Source organism: Varanus komodoensis, unplaced genomic scaffold (genome assembly GCF_004798865.1).
Source record: "Varanus komodoensis strain SLA01 unplaced genomic scaffold, ASM479886v1 scaffold133, whole genome shotgun sequence".
NCBI lineage: Eukaryota > Metazoa > Chordata > Lepidosauria > Squamata > Varanidae > Varanus > Varanus komodoensis.
The window spans coordinates 81012-101894 of NW_025335384.1; the positions used below are offsets into that span (position 1 = coordinate 81012).

The following is a 20883-nucleotide window of genomic DNA, read 5'->3' on the forward strand; positions in this document are numbered from 1 at the left end:
ATATACTAATTTCATTTCTATATTGCCCCAGTCAGTCTTAGAGATCAACCCTGACTGCTCTTTAGAAAGCCAGAAACTGAAGATGAAACTCAAATACTTTGGCCACCTAATACTCCCTGGAGAAGAGCCTAATGCTGGGAACAATTGACGGCAAAAGAAGGAGGGGACAGCAGAGGATGAGGTTGTTAGATGGAGTCCCTGAAGCAGTGAGCTTAGGTGGACTTCGGGGGATGGTGGAGGTCAGGAAGGGCTGGAGAAGTGTTGTCCATGGGGTCACGATGGGTCAGACACGACTTTGCAACTAAGAACAAATTGCCCCATAGCCGAACTCTCTTGAGTGGTTTTCAGCTGTGTATTAAAACAGCAATGCTAAAAAGAATTTAAAATGAATTAACAGCTTAAAATGCAGTAAAAACAGCAAAGAAGAAATGTGAATTCTTCAGATGACCCTCAGCCTCCTAGATAACCAAGGAGATATTTTAAACCCTCCACATAGAGGGCTACCATCACAACAAAATGAACAAAAACTTTTCCACAATATGGCTGCTAAAAGCGTGATTAGACTGAAGAAGTTTTCTAAAACCCCGTAATTGGAACAACTTTTGTCTCTGGTTTTCCTTTCCTCCCCTATTCTGGAAGACTGGGAAGCAGGTGACCTGGGGCTGGAAGCTATCCCAAGAAAGCTTCTATTTTCTTAGAGAGTCATAAAGATTAAATGTATATAAACTTTAAAAGGAAAGGAAATATAAGGCAAGGCTAAGCATCAGGCTCTTGTATTTCCCTGGCATTACCATATCTTAAATGCTTATTTTTGTCTCTTTTCTAGGAGGAAATTAAGGCCAGCTACTTAGCAAGTCCTTCTCTTCTTGTCCAAAACGTTTGGTTCAGAGACAAGTAACACCCAGCAGTTGAAGGTGGTTTTATTTTCAGAGTTAGTGGAATAAACTTTACAGATTCTGTCTTCCAAACAAACTTAAATTTTCTTGAAACTATGCCTTTAGCAGGAGCAATCAATGTCTACAGTCACATTCTGGTTCCAAGAAACAATAACCCACTCTCTCGTTGAACCCAGCTGTTCTTTGATGTTGTTGTAGTGTTTAGTCCAACTGAAAACACCCATTAGTATTTATATATTAAATCCTGCCTTTCCCCCCCTACACGTAAGCAAATTCTCCTCTCCATTTTACCCTCAAAACTGCTCTAGAAATGAGGAAAGGGGAAGAACCAACAACTGGCCCAAAGTCACCAAGTGAGCTACATGGCCAAATTTATTTATTTATTTATTTATTTATTAAAACATTTTTATGCCGCCCCATTCGCCGAAGCCTCGGGGCGGCTTACAACAATAAATTAAAAGTAATCATAATATAAATTACAATAAATATAAACATTAAATTAAAAATACAAAAATACAAATGGGAGCTAAACCTCGGATCTCTTGAACCCCACACATAGAAACATTTTTAAAAAGTGAGTCAGAAGGGGCTTTCCAGGCCATCTAGTCTGACCCCCAACCTCCACCACGAGGTTGCCCACTCTTTCCTTGAATACCCTCCTTGATGGGGCCGCTACCACCCCCCTTGGAAGCCCATTCCATTTCCTAGGCGTCATAACCTCAGGGAGAACTTCCCGACCTCCAACCCGGAGCCTGGTTCCCTGAGCTCCACAGTCCAACACGCTCTAACCACTAGGTGACTCTCTCCAGGCCTCTTGTCAGGGATGAGCCATGGAAAGGCCCGACCTCTACCAGGGAGGAAGCCCCACGGACGTGAACGGGCCTTCCTTGCCGGAGAGTTCTGCCCCAAGCTCCTCCACGCCTGGGGGGTCCTGGGCGACTTGCTGGGGCTCCCGGAGCTTGGCAGCCTCCGGCGGAGAAACGCGCCGAGCGGCGCCGGAGCGCGAGGGGCGCACGCGGCGCCGCCCGGGCCCCGAGCAGGAGGGGCGGGCGCGTCTGGCGCGGCGATGCGCCTCCCCCCCCCCCGGGGCGCTTCCTGCCCCGCCTGCTTCCTCCTCCGGAGCGACGTGACTCGAGCCTCCTCCGCGTGCAGCTTCGGGGCCGCCGCCATGGGATCAGGTGAGACCCCCCCCCAAAAAAAATTCCCACCCGGTGCATTGCAGGGGAGGGGCTGGGGAGGGCGCGTCGGGGGCTCGCCCGGTTTCCACCCCGGAGCCGAACGAGCAGCTGCTTTGCCTCCTCGCGGGCCCCTTCCTGGGCTCTGGGATGGACTGGCGCATAAAGGGCCGCGTGCGTGGGCCCGGTGGCAGGTGAGTGGGTGGATTTTCTTTGCAAAAACAGCCTGTGTCAAGGCCAGGAGCTTCGGCTATGGCGGTACGGAAATGCGATGGTGGGGGTGGTGGGGGGGTGATCGGCGTTCAGGGTGGATGAGTGCAAGGCCTTGCACTTGGGGCATAAAATGGGTGTCATAAGTACAGGTCAGGGGACGAGTGGCTGGAGAGCAGCACTTGCGAAAGGGGCCTGGGGTGCGGGTTGACTGCAGGAGGAACATGAGTCAGCGTGTTCTGAACGTGACCCAGCAGTCAAGAGGGCGGACAGAAGCAGGCAAAGGCTGGGGGTGGGAGATGAGATGCCCCACCAAGGACAGCCATCCCGTGAGGAGGCAGATCTGGGGACCTCTGAAAAAGGAAGCACATGTTTAGTTTCTTATATGAATATCACGAGCATTTTTAAGGTTTTGCAGGGGAGGGGAGATCAGAGAAGCACATTTTTTTGCAAAAAGCAACCAAAGTTTGGACCAGCCCTGTGATGTAAGGCCTGCAGTGTGCAGCAGCCGGGAAGGACTCCTTTTGGGAAGGAAGAGAAGGCTGGTAAGAAATAGACAAATGGAGACGTGTTAACATCTGGGAATGAAAGGTCGCTCTTAAAACTCCAGAGCAGGGAAAAAGCAAACTTCAGCACAGCAAGAGTGATGAATCCCAGATCTTGTGGATCCCCAGGCTTGTGATCTCTCCTGTGGGAAATGTTGCTCAGTTTCACTACCATCTGCCAAGCTGTTATGCCTGAGGAAATCAGGGAGAAATGTTACAGACCTTTCTAATCCTTTCTTCTTCTTTACTTCCTCTTTCACCACTTCCTGTGTTGCGGGAGATGCAAAATAAGACATTATTTACACTTAATTCTTTAATGTAAACAATTTCCTCCCAGAGTAAAGGGAAATGTATATCTTTCTTAGAATGTCCACCATCTTGGCATCTGTCAGTTTGACAGTACCAGAAGGTATTATGGGAAGACTGCGTGGCTGTTGTATTCGGAAGAAGATCGGAAAGAAGATCGGATAAGACCTCACAGTGGTTTCTTTGGCCTGTTTGGAGGTTTTCCACGCAACAGAGATCAAAGATGCTCAAGCAAGAAGCAGTTGCCCCTGAATCTCGGAGTGCTGCCAATGCTGTTGAGACTGGGAATAGTGGGGAATTCTGGGAAAGAGCCGTGGAGAAGGTCCTGGGTGACGCCCACGGTAGCCGAGACACGCAACCCCAGCACTTCAGGCAGTTCTGCTACCAGGCTAGTCAGGGCCCCCGAGAAGTGTACACCCAACTCCACCATCTTTCGTGTCAGTGGCTGAAGCCGGAGCAACACACCAAAGCCCAAATCCTGGACCTGGTGGTCCTGGAGCAGTTCCTGGCCATCCTGCCGGCGGAGATGGCCAGCTGGGTGAGGGACTGCGGAGCGGAGACGAGTTGCCAGGCGGTGGCCCTGGCGGAGGGCTTCCTCCTGAGCCAGGCTGAGGACAGGAGGCAGGAGCAGCAGCAGCAGCAGCAGGTGAGGGCGTGTCATCCAGGGGGGCCAGAACGGGGCCAAAGCAGAGGTGTGCCGTGCATTGTGCCTCGCATCCTGCCTCTCCCATTTCTTTCTCAGCCCTTCTGTCATCCTTCTCCTTGTTCTATTACTTGGATCCTCATTGCTCTTTCATGTAAAGGGTCTCATTGCAGAAGTGGCAGCTGCTTTTCCTGAAGTGCAGAAGGGTCCATCAGAAACCGGAGGGAGCCCCCCACCAAGGGGGATCGGGCAGGAGAGGGACAGAAGTGCTGCACTGCAAGGTAAGGCTTAATATGGGATGGACGTAGTGCAGCTTTGCCCCGTCCTGTGGAGCAGAGAAGAGATTCCGGGCTGATTTCACGTCCTGTTTCCCGTTTTGTTCAGGAAGAAGCTTGCTTCCTGCCTTTTCCACAATTCATAACTACATTTAATTTCCAACACTTATTCTTGATTAAAACCAAGTTTTAGTTAGTTTGTTTATTTAAGATTTTTGTGTGCTGTCTCAATTACTAAAAAAGTCTCTGAGTGGCTTGCAGAAAGCAAACCAAAAACAGAACCCATAACAATGACCAAAATGAAAAAGTGCACTGCATATAAACTGGGAATAAAAACAAGAACAAAACCAGATTAATTACTAAAAGTCTAGGAAAATAAAAAGTCTTTTCCTGGCACCAAAAAAAAGAGAGCGATGGCGCCAGGCCGTGTGTTTTCAGTTAGTGGCCAACCCCATATCAGGCAGTGTGCTTTTTTGTCTAACTAAACTATCAGAATGCAGATTAAGGGTGAGACATCCTGAAATAGCGATGGGTTCTTAGCTGTAGAAATGCCTAGTTAGGCAGTTCTGTGCATTTCACTGAGAAGTTTGCCCTGTTGTGTTCCCAGGGGTTCCACTTGTAGGGAGTTTAGGACGACGGTCCCTCCAATCTCCGTTGTCTCTCACAGGGGCTGGGATGACGCTGGCGAGGCACACGTGGCCACCTCTGTGTATTCCTGATGGAGGAGTGGAAACGGATCAGGTAGGGGGAAGAGTCCCTGGGAGGACAGGCAGGGAGCAACCTGGGTGTCCGTGTTCCCTGCTCACCGTCTTGGCCAGAATACATTTTTCTCCTCCGGACCCTTCTGCAACTCATATCATCCCAAGAGCCCTACAGAATTGGGCCGAAATCCCTGTCCAGTGTCACGACCAGCAGCCTCTTGGGATGACCACAAGCACGGCAGGAGAAGACATCCAGCCCATTGTTTCTCCAGCAACTGGTTTGCACAGCGATCCAGTTCTAGTCCTGCTGTGCAATGCCCACCCAGCTCCATTCATCTCATTCTTAAAGAAACATTTTCTTTTTTCATGCAGGATCCGGTGACTTTTGAGGAGGTCGCTGTGTGCTTCACGGAGGAGGAGTGGGCCCTGCTGGATCCCGACCAGAGAGCCCTGCACAGCCAGATCATGGAGGAGAACCAAGGGATTGTGGCTTCTCTTGGTAAGAGTTCTTGATTTTCCTGCTTATTGATATTCTAGGTTTCCAAATAAATCATGAGGAAGAAGATGACATTAACTTACATGGCACCCTCCTACGTAACTTAGCATTTTGAAACTGCCTTTTTGGACAGAACCCTCAGATGTAGTGTTCTGAAAGAAAATATGATACATTCCATCACATTAAAATCAGCACGTAAAATCAGAAGCTGTAAAAGGCCACAAAAGAAATTGGAAAGCGCTTTGATTTAATAGAGTAAGAGAAAACAATGTATGCTGAGGTTGCTAGGATGTAGGATAAGAACAAATCTCTTATCCATGACACTGTGAGAAAAGACGTGTATCTACAGTATATAGAACATATTTGCTTGCTTGTTAGTCGCGAAGTCGTGTCCGACCCACCACGACCCCATGGACAACATTCCTCCAGGCCTTCCTGTCCTCCACCATCCCCCGGAGTCCACTCAAGCTCACACCAACTGCTTCAGTGACTCCATCTGACAGCCTCATTCTCTGACGTCCCCTTCTTCTTTTGCCATCCATTGTTCCCAGCATTAGGCTCTTCTCCAGGGAGTCCTTCCTTCTCATTAGGTGGCCAAAGTATTTGAGTTTCATCTTCAGAATCTGGCCTTCTAAAGAGCAGTCAGGGTTGATCTCCTCTAGGACTGACCGGTTTGATCGCCTTGCAGTCCAAGGGTCTCACAGGAGTCTCCTCCAGCACCACAATTCAGTGGCCTCAATTCCTCGGCGCTCAGCCTTCCTTTCAGGACCTTACATTGCAACTGGGGAAACCATAGCCTTGACTATATGCACTTTTGTTGGCAGGTTGATGTCTGTGCTTTTTAGGATGGTGTCTAGATTTGCCATAGCTTTCCTCCCAAGGAGCAAGCATCTTTTAATTTCTTGGCTGCAGTCCCCATCTGCAGTGATCTTGGAGCCCAGGAAAATAAAATCTGTCACTATCTCCATTTCTTCCCCATCTATTTGCCAGGAAGTGAGAGGACCGGATGCCATGTTGAGTTTCAAGCCAACTTTTGCACTCTCCTCCTTCACCTGCATCAAGAGGCTCTTTAGTTCCTCTTCACTTTCTGCCATGAGAGTGGTATCATCTGAATATCTGAGGTTGTTGATATTTCTCCCAGCAATCTTAATTCCAACTTTATTATTATTTATTTATTTATTACATGCATTTATATCCTGTCCTATCGCTTTAAGCATTCAGGATGACTTATAAAATATATAAAAATACAATAAATATAAAACTACTATAAAACATTAATTATCAAAACAATATAAAACATCACTATAAAATGCAACTGAAAAGGGGGAAAGAAATAAAATACAATCCTAAAACATCTAAAAAATAATTGTTAAAATAACAATCAAAGGGCTTTCCCTTCTGCCGGAAAGAATATAGTGTCGGTGCCAGGCGGACCTCTCTGGGGCGGAGATTCCATAGTCTGGACTGTGGAATATGGTCATATTCCAACTTGTGATTCATCTAGTCCCGCCTTTCTCCTGATGTGCTCTGCATAAAAGTTAGGCAGGGCGACAGAATACAGCCTTGTCAAACTCCTTTCTCAATTTTGAACCAATCAGTGGCTCCGTGTCCAGTTTTCACTGTTGCTTCTTGACCCACATACAGGTTTCACAAGAACCAAAAAAGATGGTCTGGTACTCCCACCTCTTTAAGAAGTTGCCACAATTGGTTGTGATCCACACAATCAAAGGCTTTAGCATAGTCAATGAAGCAGAAATAGATGTTTGTCTGGAACTCCCTAGCTTTCTCCATGATCCAGCGTATGTTGGCAATTTGATCTCTAGCTCTTCTGCCTCTTCGAAACCCTGCCTGTACCTCTGGTAGTTCTCGGTCCACATACTGCTGGAGCCTGGCTTGTAGGATTTTGAGCATCACTTTGCTAGCATGTGAAATTTATTTATTTATTTATTTTTCGATTTAAATCCTGCCTTTTTCCTACAAAGGGCTCAAGGCAGCTCACATCATTCTCCTCCTCCATCTTATCCCCACAACAACAACCCTGGGAGGTAGGTGGGGCTGAGAGTCTGTGACTGGCCCAAAGCCACCCAGGTGGTCCCATGGCTGAGTGGGGACTAGAACCCAGATCACCTGAGTCCTGGTCCCGTGCTCTTAACTCTTAACCACACACCACACTGGTGCGCTCGCGCGCGCGCGCGCTCTCTCGCTCTCTCTCTCTTTTAGTCCACTTTTATTTGTATCTGCAAATTGTAAGGCAAGAGCCCTGGATTTCAGAAAATTACAAGATGTCAAACTGAGGAGAAAGGAGAAAGTACAGGTGCTCAGGACACTGATTTTAGGAGATGTCAGTCGCTTCATGGATGCCATTTTATCGATGAAGCAAGCACTGAAGGAAGGCAAGTTCAGGATGAAGCGTTTCTGAAGCTCCTCAAGACATTGCTGGAGAACCTCCACTCAATGTCTTGAGGAGCTTCAGAAACGAAATGAGTGCAGTGGTGCGGTAGTTTGAACATTTTTGGCATTGCCCCTCTTTAAAATTGGAATGTAAACTGACCTTTTCCGATCCTGTGGCCACTGTTGAGTTTTCCAAGTTTGCTGGCATAGTGAGTGTAGAACTTTTACTGCATCATCTTTTAGGATTTTGAATAGCTCAGCTGGACTACTGTCGCCTCCACTAGCTTTGTTGTTGCTCAGACTTCGTAAGGCCCATTTGGCTTCACATTCCAGGATGTCTGGCTCAAGGTCAGTGATCCTCCCATCATGGTCATCAGGGATGTTAAGCTCTTTCTTGTATAGTTCTTCTGTATAATCTTACCACTTCTTCTTAATCTCTTCTGTCTCTGTTAGGTCCCTGCCATTTTGGTCCTTTATCATGTCCATCTTTGCATTAAATGTTCCCTTCATATCTCCAATTTTCTTGAAGAGATCTCTGGTCCTCCCTATTCTATGGTTTTCTTCTGTTTCTTTGCACTATTCATTTAAGAAAGCATTCTTATCTCTTCTAGCCATTCTCTGGAATTCTGCATTCAATTGGGTGTATCTTTCTCCCTTGCCTTTCGCTTCCCTTCTTTCCTCAGCTATTTGTAAAGCTTCCTCGGACAGCCATTTTGCTTTCTTGCATTTCTTTTTCTTTGGAATGGTTTCAGTTGCTGCCTCTTGTACAATGTTGTGAAATTCCGTTCATAGTTCTTCAAGCACTCTGTCTATCAGAGCTAATCCCTTAAATCTATTTGTCACCTCTACTGTATATTCATCTGGAATATGATCTAGGTAATACCTGAGTGGCCCAGAGCTTTTCCCTACTTTCTTCAATTTAAGCCTACATTTTGCAACAGGAAGCTCATGATCTGAGCCACAGTCAGCTCCTGGTCTAGTTTTTACTGACTGTATAGAGCTTCTCCATCTTTGGCTGCAGAGCACATAGTCAATCTGATTTCTGTGTTGACTGTCTGGTGATGTCCATGTGTAGAGTCGTCTCTTGGGTTGTTGGAAAAGAGTGTTTGCTATGACCATCGTATTCTCCTGACAAAATTCTACCAGCCTCTGCCCTGCTTCATTTTGTACTCCAAGGCCAAACTCACCTGTTGTTCCGGTTACCTTTTGGCTTCCTACTTTAGCATTCCAATTCCCCATGATGATAAGGACATCATTTTTTGGTGTTATTTCTAGGAGTTGTAGGCCTTCATAGGACCGGTTAACTTCAACCTCTTCAGCACCAGTAGTTGGGGCATAGACTTGGACTACTGTGATGTTGAATGGTTTGGCTTGGATTCGAACTCTGACAAAAGGTGATCCACTGGAGAAAGAAATGTCAACCCACTCCAGTATCCTAGCCATGAAAACCCCATGGACAGGACCAAAAGGCTCAAGTATTATTATTAGGAAAATACAGTCTTTTTTTGGTCCTCTTTCTCAAACCATAGGTTTCATACGTCACTTCCTCTTCTTTTTATTTATTTTCATTGTATCTTATCTTTTATTTCCATAGTAGCAAAATAGCACAGAGAAGCTAGTCCTGGGACATTAATTAACGTTGATAAATGTTTCTCGCAGCTCTGTCCAAATATTTTCCTTTCGGCACCTTCTCAGCCTTCCAGCTGCGTGGTGGGAGGGAGAGAAGTCTCAAGAAAAACAGCCTCCACTTTTTTCCTCACTCTTCAAGCTGCTTTTAAGATTTTTATAACAAGCAGCCGAGATGTTTATAATGTGAGCATTCTTTCTCAATCCACAAATAGCCGAGGTGCAGCTTACTCTGGTCCAGGCCTGGCAGTTTCAGATTAGGAAAACAGCTTTTAGTCCACATCTGAGTTTCAAATCTTCCCAGGAGAGAGACAAAAGCATTAACTTATGTTTCATGCATTTTTCAGTATTTCTTGATCTTAATTTATTTTAATCATATTTTTCCTGATGGTCAGGAGCAGTAAGAATTCAGCATCCGGAGTCCATCCAAGCTAGCTCTGCCACCTCACCATATAAATGCTTGGAGTGTGGAAAGAGCTTCAGTTATAAGACTAATCTCACTCGTCATCAAAGAATTCACACAGGGGAGAAACCATATCATTGTTTGGAGTGTGGAAGAAGTTTCATACGGGAGAAATGTCTCATTGAACATCAAAGAATTCACACAGGGGACAAACCATATAAATGCTTGGTGTGTGGAAAGAGCTACTGTCGGAAAAGGACTCTTAATCATCATCAAAGAATTCACACAGGGGAGAAACCATATCATTGCTTGGAATGTGGAAAGAGCTTTGCTGAGAAGAATGTTCTCCTTTACCATCAAAGAACTCACACAGGGGAGAAACCATACCATTGTTCTGAGTGTGGAAAGAGCTTCAGTTGTGAGAGAAGTCTCACTTCTCATCATAAATTTCACACAGGGGAAAAACCGTATCATTGTTTAACATGTGGAAGGAGCTTTAGTCAGAAGAAATATCTCATTTCTCATCAAAGAACTCACACAGGAGAGAAACCATATCATTGTTTGGAGTGTGGAAAGAGCTTCTTTGAGAAGATAACTCTCACACGACATCAGAGAACTCACACAGTGGAGAAACCATACCATTGTTTAGAATGTGGAAAGAGCTTCAGTCAGAAGAAATATCTCATTTCTCATCAAAGAACTCACACAGGAGAGAAACCATACCATTGTTTGGAATGTGAAAAGAGCTTCAGTAAGAAGACACATCTCACTTCCCATCAAACAACACACACAGGGGAAAAACCCTATTATTGTTCAGGGTGTGGGAAAAGCTTCAGCCAGAAAACGTATCTCACTTCTCACCAAAGAACTCATACAGGGGAAAAACCATATATATGTTTGGAGTGTGGAAAGCACTTTGCTTTGAAGAAATACCTCACTCAGCATCAAAGGAAGCACACGGGGGAGAAACCACATAATTGTTTTGAATGTGGAAAGAGCTTCACCCAAAAGATAAGTCTCACTCGTCATCAGAAAATTCACACGGGAGAAACCATGCCATTGTTCGGAGTGTGGGAAGAGTTACACTGATAAGAGGACTCTTATTTCTCATCGAAGGACACACAAGGGAAAAACCATATCAATGTTTGCAGTGTGGGGGAAGCTTCAGTCAGAAGAAACATCTCACTTGACATGAACATGATCACACTGGGGAGTATCTGTAAAATTCCATTTTTTAACACAAATCATACATTTTTGTTAAAGCTTGTTTGCAGCCATCTGCATTAAACCATCTCTTGTGCATATAGAAACTAAATATGATGATGGTAAATTCCTATCCATATCTAACCCTCAGTCCTAACTGATAATTCCAAAAGGAAGAGATTCCACTTCCTTTACATTCTGGGCATCATGCATAGCATGTTTTAACTCTCTGGAGAGTTAAGAAATAATCTTGGGCTGCATAACCCAAGCATGGTCATGCACACGTGACTTAATTGCCTGTTCTGGCAAAATGTTCTGGCTGCTTTTGCTTGGCATTCTGAGTCACATGATAGGGAAAAGACGTAACCTTTGTTCCGTATAGTCATTAGTGCCCATTTCCATTAAAGAAAATAGACAGCTGTTCCACACCTGTTTAGATTTGATTAACATCATAACCTTCTCCAGGCCACAGATCATAACATTCTCCATGAGCCAACACTGCGATGCAACCGCCAAAAGGGCAAATTCTATTTTGCGATGGATTAACAGAAGTATTACTTTCAAAGCAGGAGGAGGAGTAGTTCCTCTATACTCCTCACGAGTCAGACCTCACCTGGAATGCTGTGTCCTGTTCTGGGCACCAGGATTTAAGAAAGATGCAGAAAAGTTGGAAAGGGTCCAGCGGAGGGCAACAAAAATGATCCAGGGCTTGAAAAGACTCCCCTATGAGGAGAGGCTGAGGGAACTGGGCAGGTTTAGCCTTGAGAGAAGAAGACTGAGGGGGGACATGATAACCCTCTAGAAGTACCTCAAGGGCTGTCACAAAGAGGAGGGTTAAGATCTCTTCTTGCTGGTGCCAGAGTGTAGGACATGGAATAATCAGTCCAAGTTGCAGCAACCCAGACTCAGGCTGGACATCAGGAAAAGCTTCCTCACAGTTAGAGCAATACAGCAGCTGCCTAGAGAGGTGGGGGGGCTCTCCCACACTAGAGGCATTCACAAAGAAATGGCAGCCCTCTGAGTAGAATGGCGCAACTTGGTGTCCTGCAACAGCAGGGGGTTGGACTTGATGGCCTTCATGGCCCCTTCCAACTCTACTATGAATCTATGAAACACATGTAATGAGCAGCTTGCTGGAAAATGGGTAAAGGCCTCTTGGAACAGGGATCAGTAGACAGGGCCCTGGTCTTGGGATGCTCGAGCAAAACTAATGCATAAGAGAATGAGAGGAACAGAAACTTGGAACAAGTTCATTGAGATGTGGTTCCTTTTCATAGCATATATTAATAGAAGTTATCTTAATACGCAAGGCAAATTCTCAAGAGACTATAATAAAAACAGATCAAAATAACAATGGAGTGTAATTTATGCCATCCATATAAATTAGTATTGTACTAATAGAATAATGTGTCATAAACTAGACCATAAACAGCTATAAATAGGGATGTGATAAATGCAGAGGAAATTTCTAAAAACTTCTGGGAGAGCAGGATGGGATCCTTGAAGCAGTGGAGGTGGGAGGGGTGATACAGAGGTGACTGCACTGGCTGCATCGCTTCAGAGAGGTTTTTGGGTCCTATTTAAAATGCTGATTTTGTCCAGGAAAGCCTTGTTTTTAACTGTTGCATAGTATGTTGTGAGATGCCCAGGGAGCCTTTTGGGTATTAGGGCAACATACAAGTCAAATAAATAAATGCAAAAATAAATAGAAAAACTAAGACAAGGCTCCATTAAGGGAAAAAGACATTGATTCTTTGGTGAGTGGGAAAAATTACAGATGTAAGTTTCAACTTGTTATTGTTCAGAAAATCCATACCTTTGATAGGACCTTTGCCTTATCTTCTTAACGATGTAGTTGTCCCAGACTTTAAACCTCTGTGGTAAAAATGGGACAGCTAGAACAATTTAAAAAGTAGATTATTCATTTTTGTCAAAGTTTGCTGAAAACTAGTTTGTTGCATTGTGTTCTGTCTTGTCCAGTAACTTGTGTGTGGGGGTTAAATAATGAGTCAAAAGCTAATAAGGATTTCCTGCCCCTGTAAATCATGTGGCAGTACCTGCTGTCTCTTATTCCATGCGTGCCCACTTTAATTTTAAATGTATGATGCAGCCCGTATTTTTCATTTTTATTAAAAGCTTTTCTATCCCGTCCCCTACAGAATGTCTCGGGACGGCTTCCAATAAAATATGCCTCTGATTTGGGGCAGGTTCTGTATTGCAGAGGAAATGTAGTGGATTTCTTGTGTTGCGAAAGGTGACTTCACGGGGTCCAACCATACTGTGTTGCTGCAATGATGGAGGCTCAGAGGAGACGGGAGGGGCCCTCAAGGCCACCCGCTGCTCAGTGCAGCGCTGCAAGTTGAAGCATCCCTCACGGGCGGCTGCCCAGCGGCCTCTCGGATGCCTCCCACGATCTCATAGAAACAGAAACACAGCGAGTCAGAAGGGGCCTCCTGGGCCATCTAGTCTGACCCCCGGCTCCAGCCAGCTCCGCTCACGACATGCCCACCATGTGCATGTCCAGCCTATGCTTGAACACCCTCACTGATGGGGCCTCAACCACCTCCCGAGGAAGCCCATTCCATGCCCTCGGGGTCCTGACTGTCAGGACGTACTTCCGGGCATCCAAATTGAACCTGGGTTCCCTGCGCTTGGCTCCTTTGGAGCGTGTCCTGCTTTCCTCTGCAGGGGAGAACAGGTCTCTACCCACCTGTGTGACACCCCCTCACTTACCTGTATGTCGCCAACAGATCCCCTCTGAGGCTCCTCCAGGCTGAAGAGGCCTAGTTCCCTCAGTCTCGCCTCTCTGGGTCCTTGGTTCCAGGTAATGAACTGAGCAAATAGGCATGGATCAGTCTACAAAAGGAGGACGCCACTAGCAAAACGAGGGGACAGACCCTTCCAAAGACAGGAGGTGCAATGTCTGTGCTGCTTCAAAGCATTTGACCCGCCCCATCTCGATTTGAGCCTCTTCAGTTTTTCTAGCTTTTACTCGGTTTTAACTGTTGTATCGCCAACTTTTTAATGATGTTGTAACATGTTTTATTAATATATTGTTTTTAAAGATGCTGCTCTGAACCACCCGGAGTGCTTTGGCAGTTGGGCATTACAGAACTTAAATAAAACCCCACACAAACAAGCAAACAAGAAGGGAAATCATTTGGGGTGATCTAATTTCTAAACAAATCCAGTTTGTGACACTCTAAATTCAACTCCAATCAAAGCATGCCCAGTAAGGCATCCACTAATGATGGTCCTTGCAAGGCGTCCCATTGGCTGCTCGTTCGGACGGGTTCACATGTGCTTGAACCAGACCGTACCACCTGCCTTCACGCCAGGGCTCTTGGTCAGCCCTTTCTGCTGGCTTTGCAGAGTTACAAGATCTTCATGTCTCCACTGGTCCTAGAAGGATTTAGCAAGCATCTCCACTCTTGTCTGTTGAACTTCGTGCAGCTCTTTGACACGAAACTCCCCAAGAGGTCCTGAGTTTATCTCTACCTTCTGGGTGAGCAGCACGGCACGAGTTACGGTGCTGCGGTTCCCTCGATGAGGGTCTTCCAAGGCTTCCCCCCCAGGACTGTAGGAGGCTAGCTAGTGCTGGGGAAGACCCCACCTCAGCGGACAGGAAAGCCCTCCTTGGGCTGAGCTCCTTGAAAGCGCTCCAGTTGGGCACCTTGCTTTGCGGTGAGAGGACTCTCGGTGGTGGAGCAACGTCAAGGTGTCCCGTCTGCCCTGTTTCTGGCGGAGCAGGTCCACGACGTAGGGCTCCCTGCCACATGGCAGAGGCAAAGGGTGAGGGACAAGGAACTGCGCAGAAGCCCGCAGGAGACCTCAGCCTAAACAGATCCTGCACCCGACAGGAAAGCCAGAATTTTAAAAAAAAGCCTTCAGGGTGGTCTTAAACACCTGTCATGACACGGCCTGGCAGCCCTTGGTGTCTGCTTGTGAAGTCTGTGGCCACTACTGCATCGTCCCTCTCTTGGTCGCCACTCACCGAATTCCTTGCAGGACCCCCTTCACCTTTCTCTGCCTGTCACGCGTCACGTGAGCAAGAGCTTCCTCCTCCCCTGCCCGTGGGTGAGGACATGGGTCGGTGAATACATGGGAAAGGGCCCTTTCTGCAGTGGCCCCTCACCTCTAGAACCAGTCGACACCAGAGGCCATGAGGCTGCATCACGGCAGGCTTCTGCGACACTCTGGAAGGCTCCCCCCACCCCAGCTTTGGACTTCTGCTTATGATATTTGATCATCCTGGGTTATAGCTGTGATTGCTTTGTGTGTTGTGTCTTATGCTGGTGTCTGTTTTGCAGAAAGGTTGCTGCTTTTCTGATTGCATCAGAGGGTTTTTTTAAATTATGGATTATTTTATATATACAGTGGTACCTTGGCTCACGAACTTAATCCGTTCCAGGACTCTGGTCATGACCCAAATTGGTCGTGACCCAAGTTAAATTTTCCCATAAGGTTCAATGTAAAAAAGGTTAATCCGTTCTGTAACCATTTTTTTTTTTAATAAGAAAAAGCAAAGTGAAGCAATGTGACAAACAACAACAAAGATTGGGGCCATCTCCCCCCCCCCCCCCTTCCACCAGAGCACAAGCGTGGCCATCTCCCCACTCGGGGTTGGGTGGGGGGGGAGATGGCCGTGATCATGCTGGTTGGGAGGGAAAATGGCCAAGATTGCGCCCGTCTTCCCTGCTGGGACCGAACTGGGCGCCTATTTACTTCTGAATGGGCCCACCTAAGTCCCACAGAGGCAAGCCTGAGTGAAGCTCTCAAACCAGACTTCCTCCATGCTTCAGCAATAGACACATTTACATGTGTAAGCAGACCAGGGATGGGTTCTAATTCCTGGAATTTACTCAACTAAAGCGTCAACGCACTGCAATTAGAAGTACTGTACTCTCATTGTCACTGTATGTTTGGCCATCTTATTTGTTCTGTAAACAATGACCTCAGAATCTCATTGTAATGTCTGCATTCTGTCATCTATTGCTCTGTACTTGTGTACATGACCAGGAGAGTATAAAATGCTCTGTACTTGTATTGCAACCTTGCAGTTGAGTTTGCCTCTGCCTGGTGATGCAGGGAATCTTGGGGCTTCCGACAATCAAGCAGCGGAGGGTTGAACGTCTGAGCTTTCCCACGAACCCGAGTTTTTATTTCCTCCTCACAAATTGAAAACCGAGATTCTGTCAAGTTCACAAGCAGCCTTCCCCCCACTTTTGCAATGCAATGATAATTTGCCAAATCAAAGGGGCCAGCTGGTCTGACCAGCTGAATGGGCCAAAGGACATTTCCTGATAGTGTGTGTGTGTGTGTGGGGGGTGCATCCCTAGGCGGTGAAATGGGGAGACCAGCTCCCCTCTGTTTCATGAAACACAGGAGGCTGAATAGAGGGGCTTCCCACATCTGCCCCACACTCCTGTTTCCCCAGCAGCCCAGGGACGCCCATCACTCCAACGCACAAGGTGGGATTTGGGGGTCTTCCCTACACCCACAAACTAGGCTCAGGTTTGGCACTTCAGGAAAGTGTCCTTCCTTTCTAGGGAGGGAAAGTGAGGCACAAAGGGCCTTGCAGGAACGGCATTGCCTGTGGAGGACCCCACACCCCACATCACCTCCTCCTCTAGGAATCCAGCTCAGTGCCCTCAGTTCTTGGATGACCATGGAAGGGCCCTTCATGGGCTTCTCTCCAAGCAGGACGTGGAAGCATCTTGCGCGACTTCCCCCTTTGGCCTTTGGCGTCCCCGTCTCTGCTCTAGGCTTTTTCCCTTCCTGCCACACAAACCCACTCAGCCAGTGCGCGTGTTGCTTTTGGATGCCAGACCTTGTCCTCTGCTTACAGGCTGGTCCTGCCAAAGCTCCCAGGAGCTCCAACCAATCAACCCAAGCACCAACACCGAAAGAGCTTGGGGCAGAAAGCTTCGGCACCTTCCTCTCTCCCTGTGTAAGCAAGGCCTATTGAGTTCCATGGCCTTACTCCCTGGTAAATATGTAACTTTCTCCAACTTACCTCTTGTCACTGCTGGGGCAATCTTAGAGTCAAGCTGGTTCGTGGCCCAGCCTGGCTGGTCCCTTTTCCCTTCATGGCAGAAATACCCAATCAGTTACTGGGCTAAAAACCACCTGCAACTGCTGGTTCTCAGTTGACCTGAAGCAAAATATTTTGAAAAACCAGGATGAAAGACTCATCAGCTTAGAGAAATAGGTACAGAGAAAGGCACCAAAAGGATCAGGGGCTAGAACAGCTGGTTTGCTCCCCTGGTAGGGTGTTTGCTTTCACAGATAGTTTGATTTCCTTTTAATTAATTTCAGTGTCCCTTAATAACTTGTCCTTTTTCTCATTATTTTTCTTTGTTTTTTTACTTATATAAAAAAGAAAGAAAGGATAGTTCTCGATTAAGCTCTTTTCTCATTCCAAGTATTTTAATGCTTCATTCCCTTTGTGCGTTCTTCTGACTGAAGCCCTTTTCACACTCTAAGCACTTGTGTGGCGAGATCTGGCCAGGGCGACTTTTCTTTTCTTTCATAACTTTTCTTTTCTAACTTCTTTTATATCGTTTATATTTTTTATTTATTTTATATTATTAATTTTAATTTTATATTGTTATTTTTATATTGTATTTTATTGTGTTGTAAGCCGCCCCGAGGCTTCGGCAAGGGGCGGCATAGAAATGTTATAATAATAATGATGTTTCTTCTGACAGAAGCTTTCTACAGTTAGAAAACTGAGCATCAAATGAACATTTTGATTTGCTGGCCCTTTAGAGCCAGCTAGCAAATTCTCCGTTTAGGCAAAGATGTCAGCCAAGGATGTCTGGCCTCAGGGCTGCCCGTGCCATTATTTCTTTTCCGACTGTCTGATGAGATCCATAGCAAAGGTTGCAGCCGTGGAAGGGAAGCTGGTAGGCACGTAATAAGTGCCTCCAGTGCCACAACGCTGCTAGTGTGACTCCTATGAAATAAATACTGGCTTGACTCGAAGGGATGGAACTAGGAAAGAGCAGGGCTGCAAGGAATTCGTATCGATAAGCGTGGGAAAGCTGAAGCAGCTGGAGCTGCTGTTGTCGTGAAGGCCCCGGCCAACTTGGTTTAGGTAAAATTCCTACATGCTTTGTGTTGGAGGTGAATCCACATAATCGATTGCCCCTCCATCCTCTTCCTCTCTCTGAATCCCCTTCCTTTTCCCTTTAGCACCACTGAATCTTACGTGGAGAGAGCCACCCTACACATCTCTCCAAGGAGAAGCCTCTCGAACTGTCCCAGTGTTGCCCCTGCAGCACCTTCTCTTCTACGATGGGGGTATTTCCCCTTCTTTCTGCAAGAATCTGCTCAGCCACCACGTCTTTTCCTTTGGGTTCATTTACTTGATGTATCTGTTTCATTTCAACACCACTCAACAGCCGAAGTTCTCTGGGTGTTGAACTTGACAGAATCATAAAATGGTAGAGTCAGAGGTCAAGAAGGCCATCAAGACCAACCCCCTGCAGGTCACCAAGTTCCACTGTTCCACCCAGGTGGCTGTCCAGTTTCTTTCCGAATGTCTGTAGTCTGGGAGCCCAAGACCTCTCCAGGCAGCTGCTTCCACTGTTGCATTGCTTTGACAGTGAGGAAGCTTTTCCTGATGTCCAGCCTGAATCTGGGTTGTCGCAACTTGAATTGATTCTTCCATGTCCTTCAGTCTGGGATCAGCAAGATCTTGACCTTCCTCTCTGTCACATCCTTTGAGGTACTTAGAGATACCATGTTCCCCCCTCAGTCTCCTTTTCTTGAGGTTGAACATGCCCAGTTCTCTCAATCTTTCCTCAGAGGGCTCTGTCTCCAGTCCCTGAATCATCCTTCTTGCCCTCCTCTGTACCCTTTCTAGCTTTTCTGACTCTTTTTAAAACTTAGGTGCCCGCAACTGAACACAGTAGTCCGGGTGAGGCCCGACCATTGCTGAGTATAGTGGAACTGGTACTTCCCACGTTCTGGAAGTGATGCTTCTTTTAAAAGAGCCCAAAATAGCATTTGCCCTTTTTGCAGCTGCATCACATTCTTGGCTCACATTTATCTTGTGATCTACAACCACCCCAAGATCCTTCTCATTTACAGCGCTGTCAAGCCACCTGTTCCTTATCTTGTAGTGGAGCATTTGGCTGCTTGTTCCTGAGCGGAGGACTTGGCCTTTGTCCCTGTTGAATTTCATTGCGTTGCTGCCTGCCCAGCATTCTAACCTATCGAGACCACCCTGTACCTTTGTCTTCCAAGGCATCTGCTATTCCACCTGGCTGTGTGTCAGCTGCAAATGTAATTATTGCACTTCCTCATCTAAATCAGTAATAAAAGTGTTGCAGAGCCCTGCAGCACCCCACCTGTCACCTCTCCCCAGTTTGAGAACGTGCCACTGATGCGCCCTCTCTGAGTCCCATTTCGCAGCCAATTGCGCTTGCACGGTCTAGCCGGCTTTTTGCTGGTCCGTCCTGTGCTCTGCATCTCCCACGGAGTTTCACAGGATGAGCCCTTTAGGGTCTAGCATGACACGAGGGGGGGGGGAAATGTCGCCTCCGCTTTCTGCATTCTAGAAGCTGAAACTAGAGACAGGGAGCAGAGGTGGCTTTGGTTAACTCGGTGGTACAGGCGCCATGCCACAGAGCCAGGCGTGGGTTACGACACTATAGCAGTGCAGCAGAAGTAGAACATGGGGACACAGAGTGGAAAACTGAGCTTCAGGGCAAGTTCCTTGTCCAAAGCGGCAAGTTTCTAGCCCTTAAGACACAGCAGTTAGTTGAAATGCGGGGATGGGGGTAAAGGCTGCGAAGTCGCAAAGGCTGGAGAGAGAAGAGGCTGACAGGGCCTTTATAGTTTTTTATAGCACTTTAGCTCTACTCATGACTCACAAAGTCAAAATACATGCTGCAGAGTTTGCTCTTTCTTGAAATAGGCCACTCATTTTCCAGGTGCAAGTTAAATATATAGCAAGATTAATTTCAATATATTTGTTTAAAGGGAACACTTCAGACCTGGATCATGCCTTCAACACATAATCTTATGCATGTTTCCCAGCATGGCCAACAAGTAGGGCTAGCTCAGTCTTGCTGGAAGCCGTGCGCCTTGTCTCCATCTAGACTATGCAGTTAAAACATTCATCAGTCAGTGCCTGATTCTTTCTTGAAAATCAGAGAAAGATAACACATGTTGAACTTCTCTGTCTGTAACATTCATATATGGTCCTTCATATGAATTAGGATTTCAGGGCAGTGTACAATTCTACTGCACCACAAATGCAACCATAAAACCACCGGTACAATCTTTAAAACAACTACAGAAATTACAAAAACAACCTGAAGTTTTGGCACCAGACCTGCCCTTTTGGGAAAGGCATTACAACTTGGGTGCCTCTTCCAAGAAAGCTGACAGGACAAATGGCATTCCTTCAGCTATAATTTGTCATGAGAAGAGAGGCATTTGAAAATAATGAAAAATAGAAAATGCAAATTTCAGATACTGGTTTTACAACACAAAGAAGCTATACGAATACATAAAGATCAATAGGTTTGGCCAACTCCACAAAAGTATTCAATAGTGAAATATGCATTGTTTTTGCTTAACTCTTTTGTTGCCAATTTATGGTGACCCTCCTGTCCTTCATGGAATTGCTCAGCTCTTCTAATCTCAAGACTGTGGCTCCTTTTATGAAATTGAGTCATCCTTTTTGGAATTCCTCTCCCTCTCCTGCCCTCCGATTTCCCCAGCAGGACTGCCTTCTCCAGTGAGTTTGCCTTCTTATGATGTATCTGAGGTGCCCTCAGTTTTATCATTTTTGCTTCCCGGGAAAGTTCTGGCTTGATTTAACCTCAGGTCCACGTCATCTTTCTGTCAGTCCAGGGTATTCACAAAACTCTTCTCCAGCACCATTTTGAAAGCGTCCATACTCTTCCTGTTCGCTTTCTTCACTGCCCAGCATTCACAGCCACACATTGTGATGGGAATGCAAGAGTGCAGATGCGCTGCAGTGACTGGATCATCTT

General features: G+C 46.4%; 1 protein-coding gene and 1 pseudogene across 1 annotated transcript in view; one reads left to right on the forward strand and one right to left on the reverse strand.

Moving 5' to 3' along the window:
• Nucleotides 1–20883, reverse strand: part of LOC123019660 — a 48987-nt gene that overhangs the window by 18306 nt on the left and 9798 nt on the right. The window contains exons 7-9 of the mRNA XM_044422705.1: nt 16887–16955; nt 14865–14937; nt 14544–14639 (exon numbers count right to left, since the gene is read on the reverse strand). Coding sequence (XP_044278640.1) covers nt 14544–14639; nt 14865–14937; nt 16887–16955 — 238 coding nt within the window. The remainder of the gene's footprint in view (nt 1–14543; nt 14640–14864; nt 14938–16886; nt 16956–20883) is intronic.
• Nucleotides 1987–10982, forward strand: LOC123019643 (annotated as a pseudogene).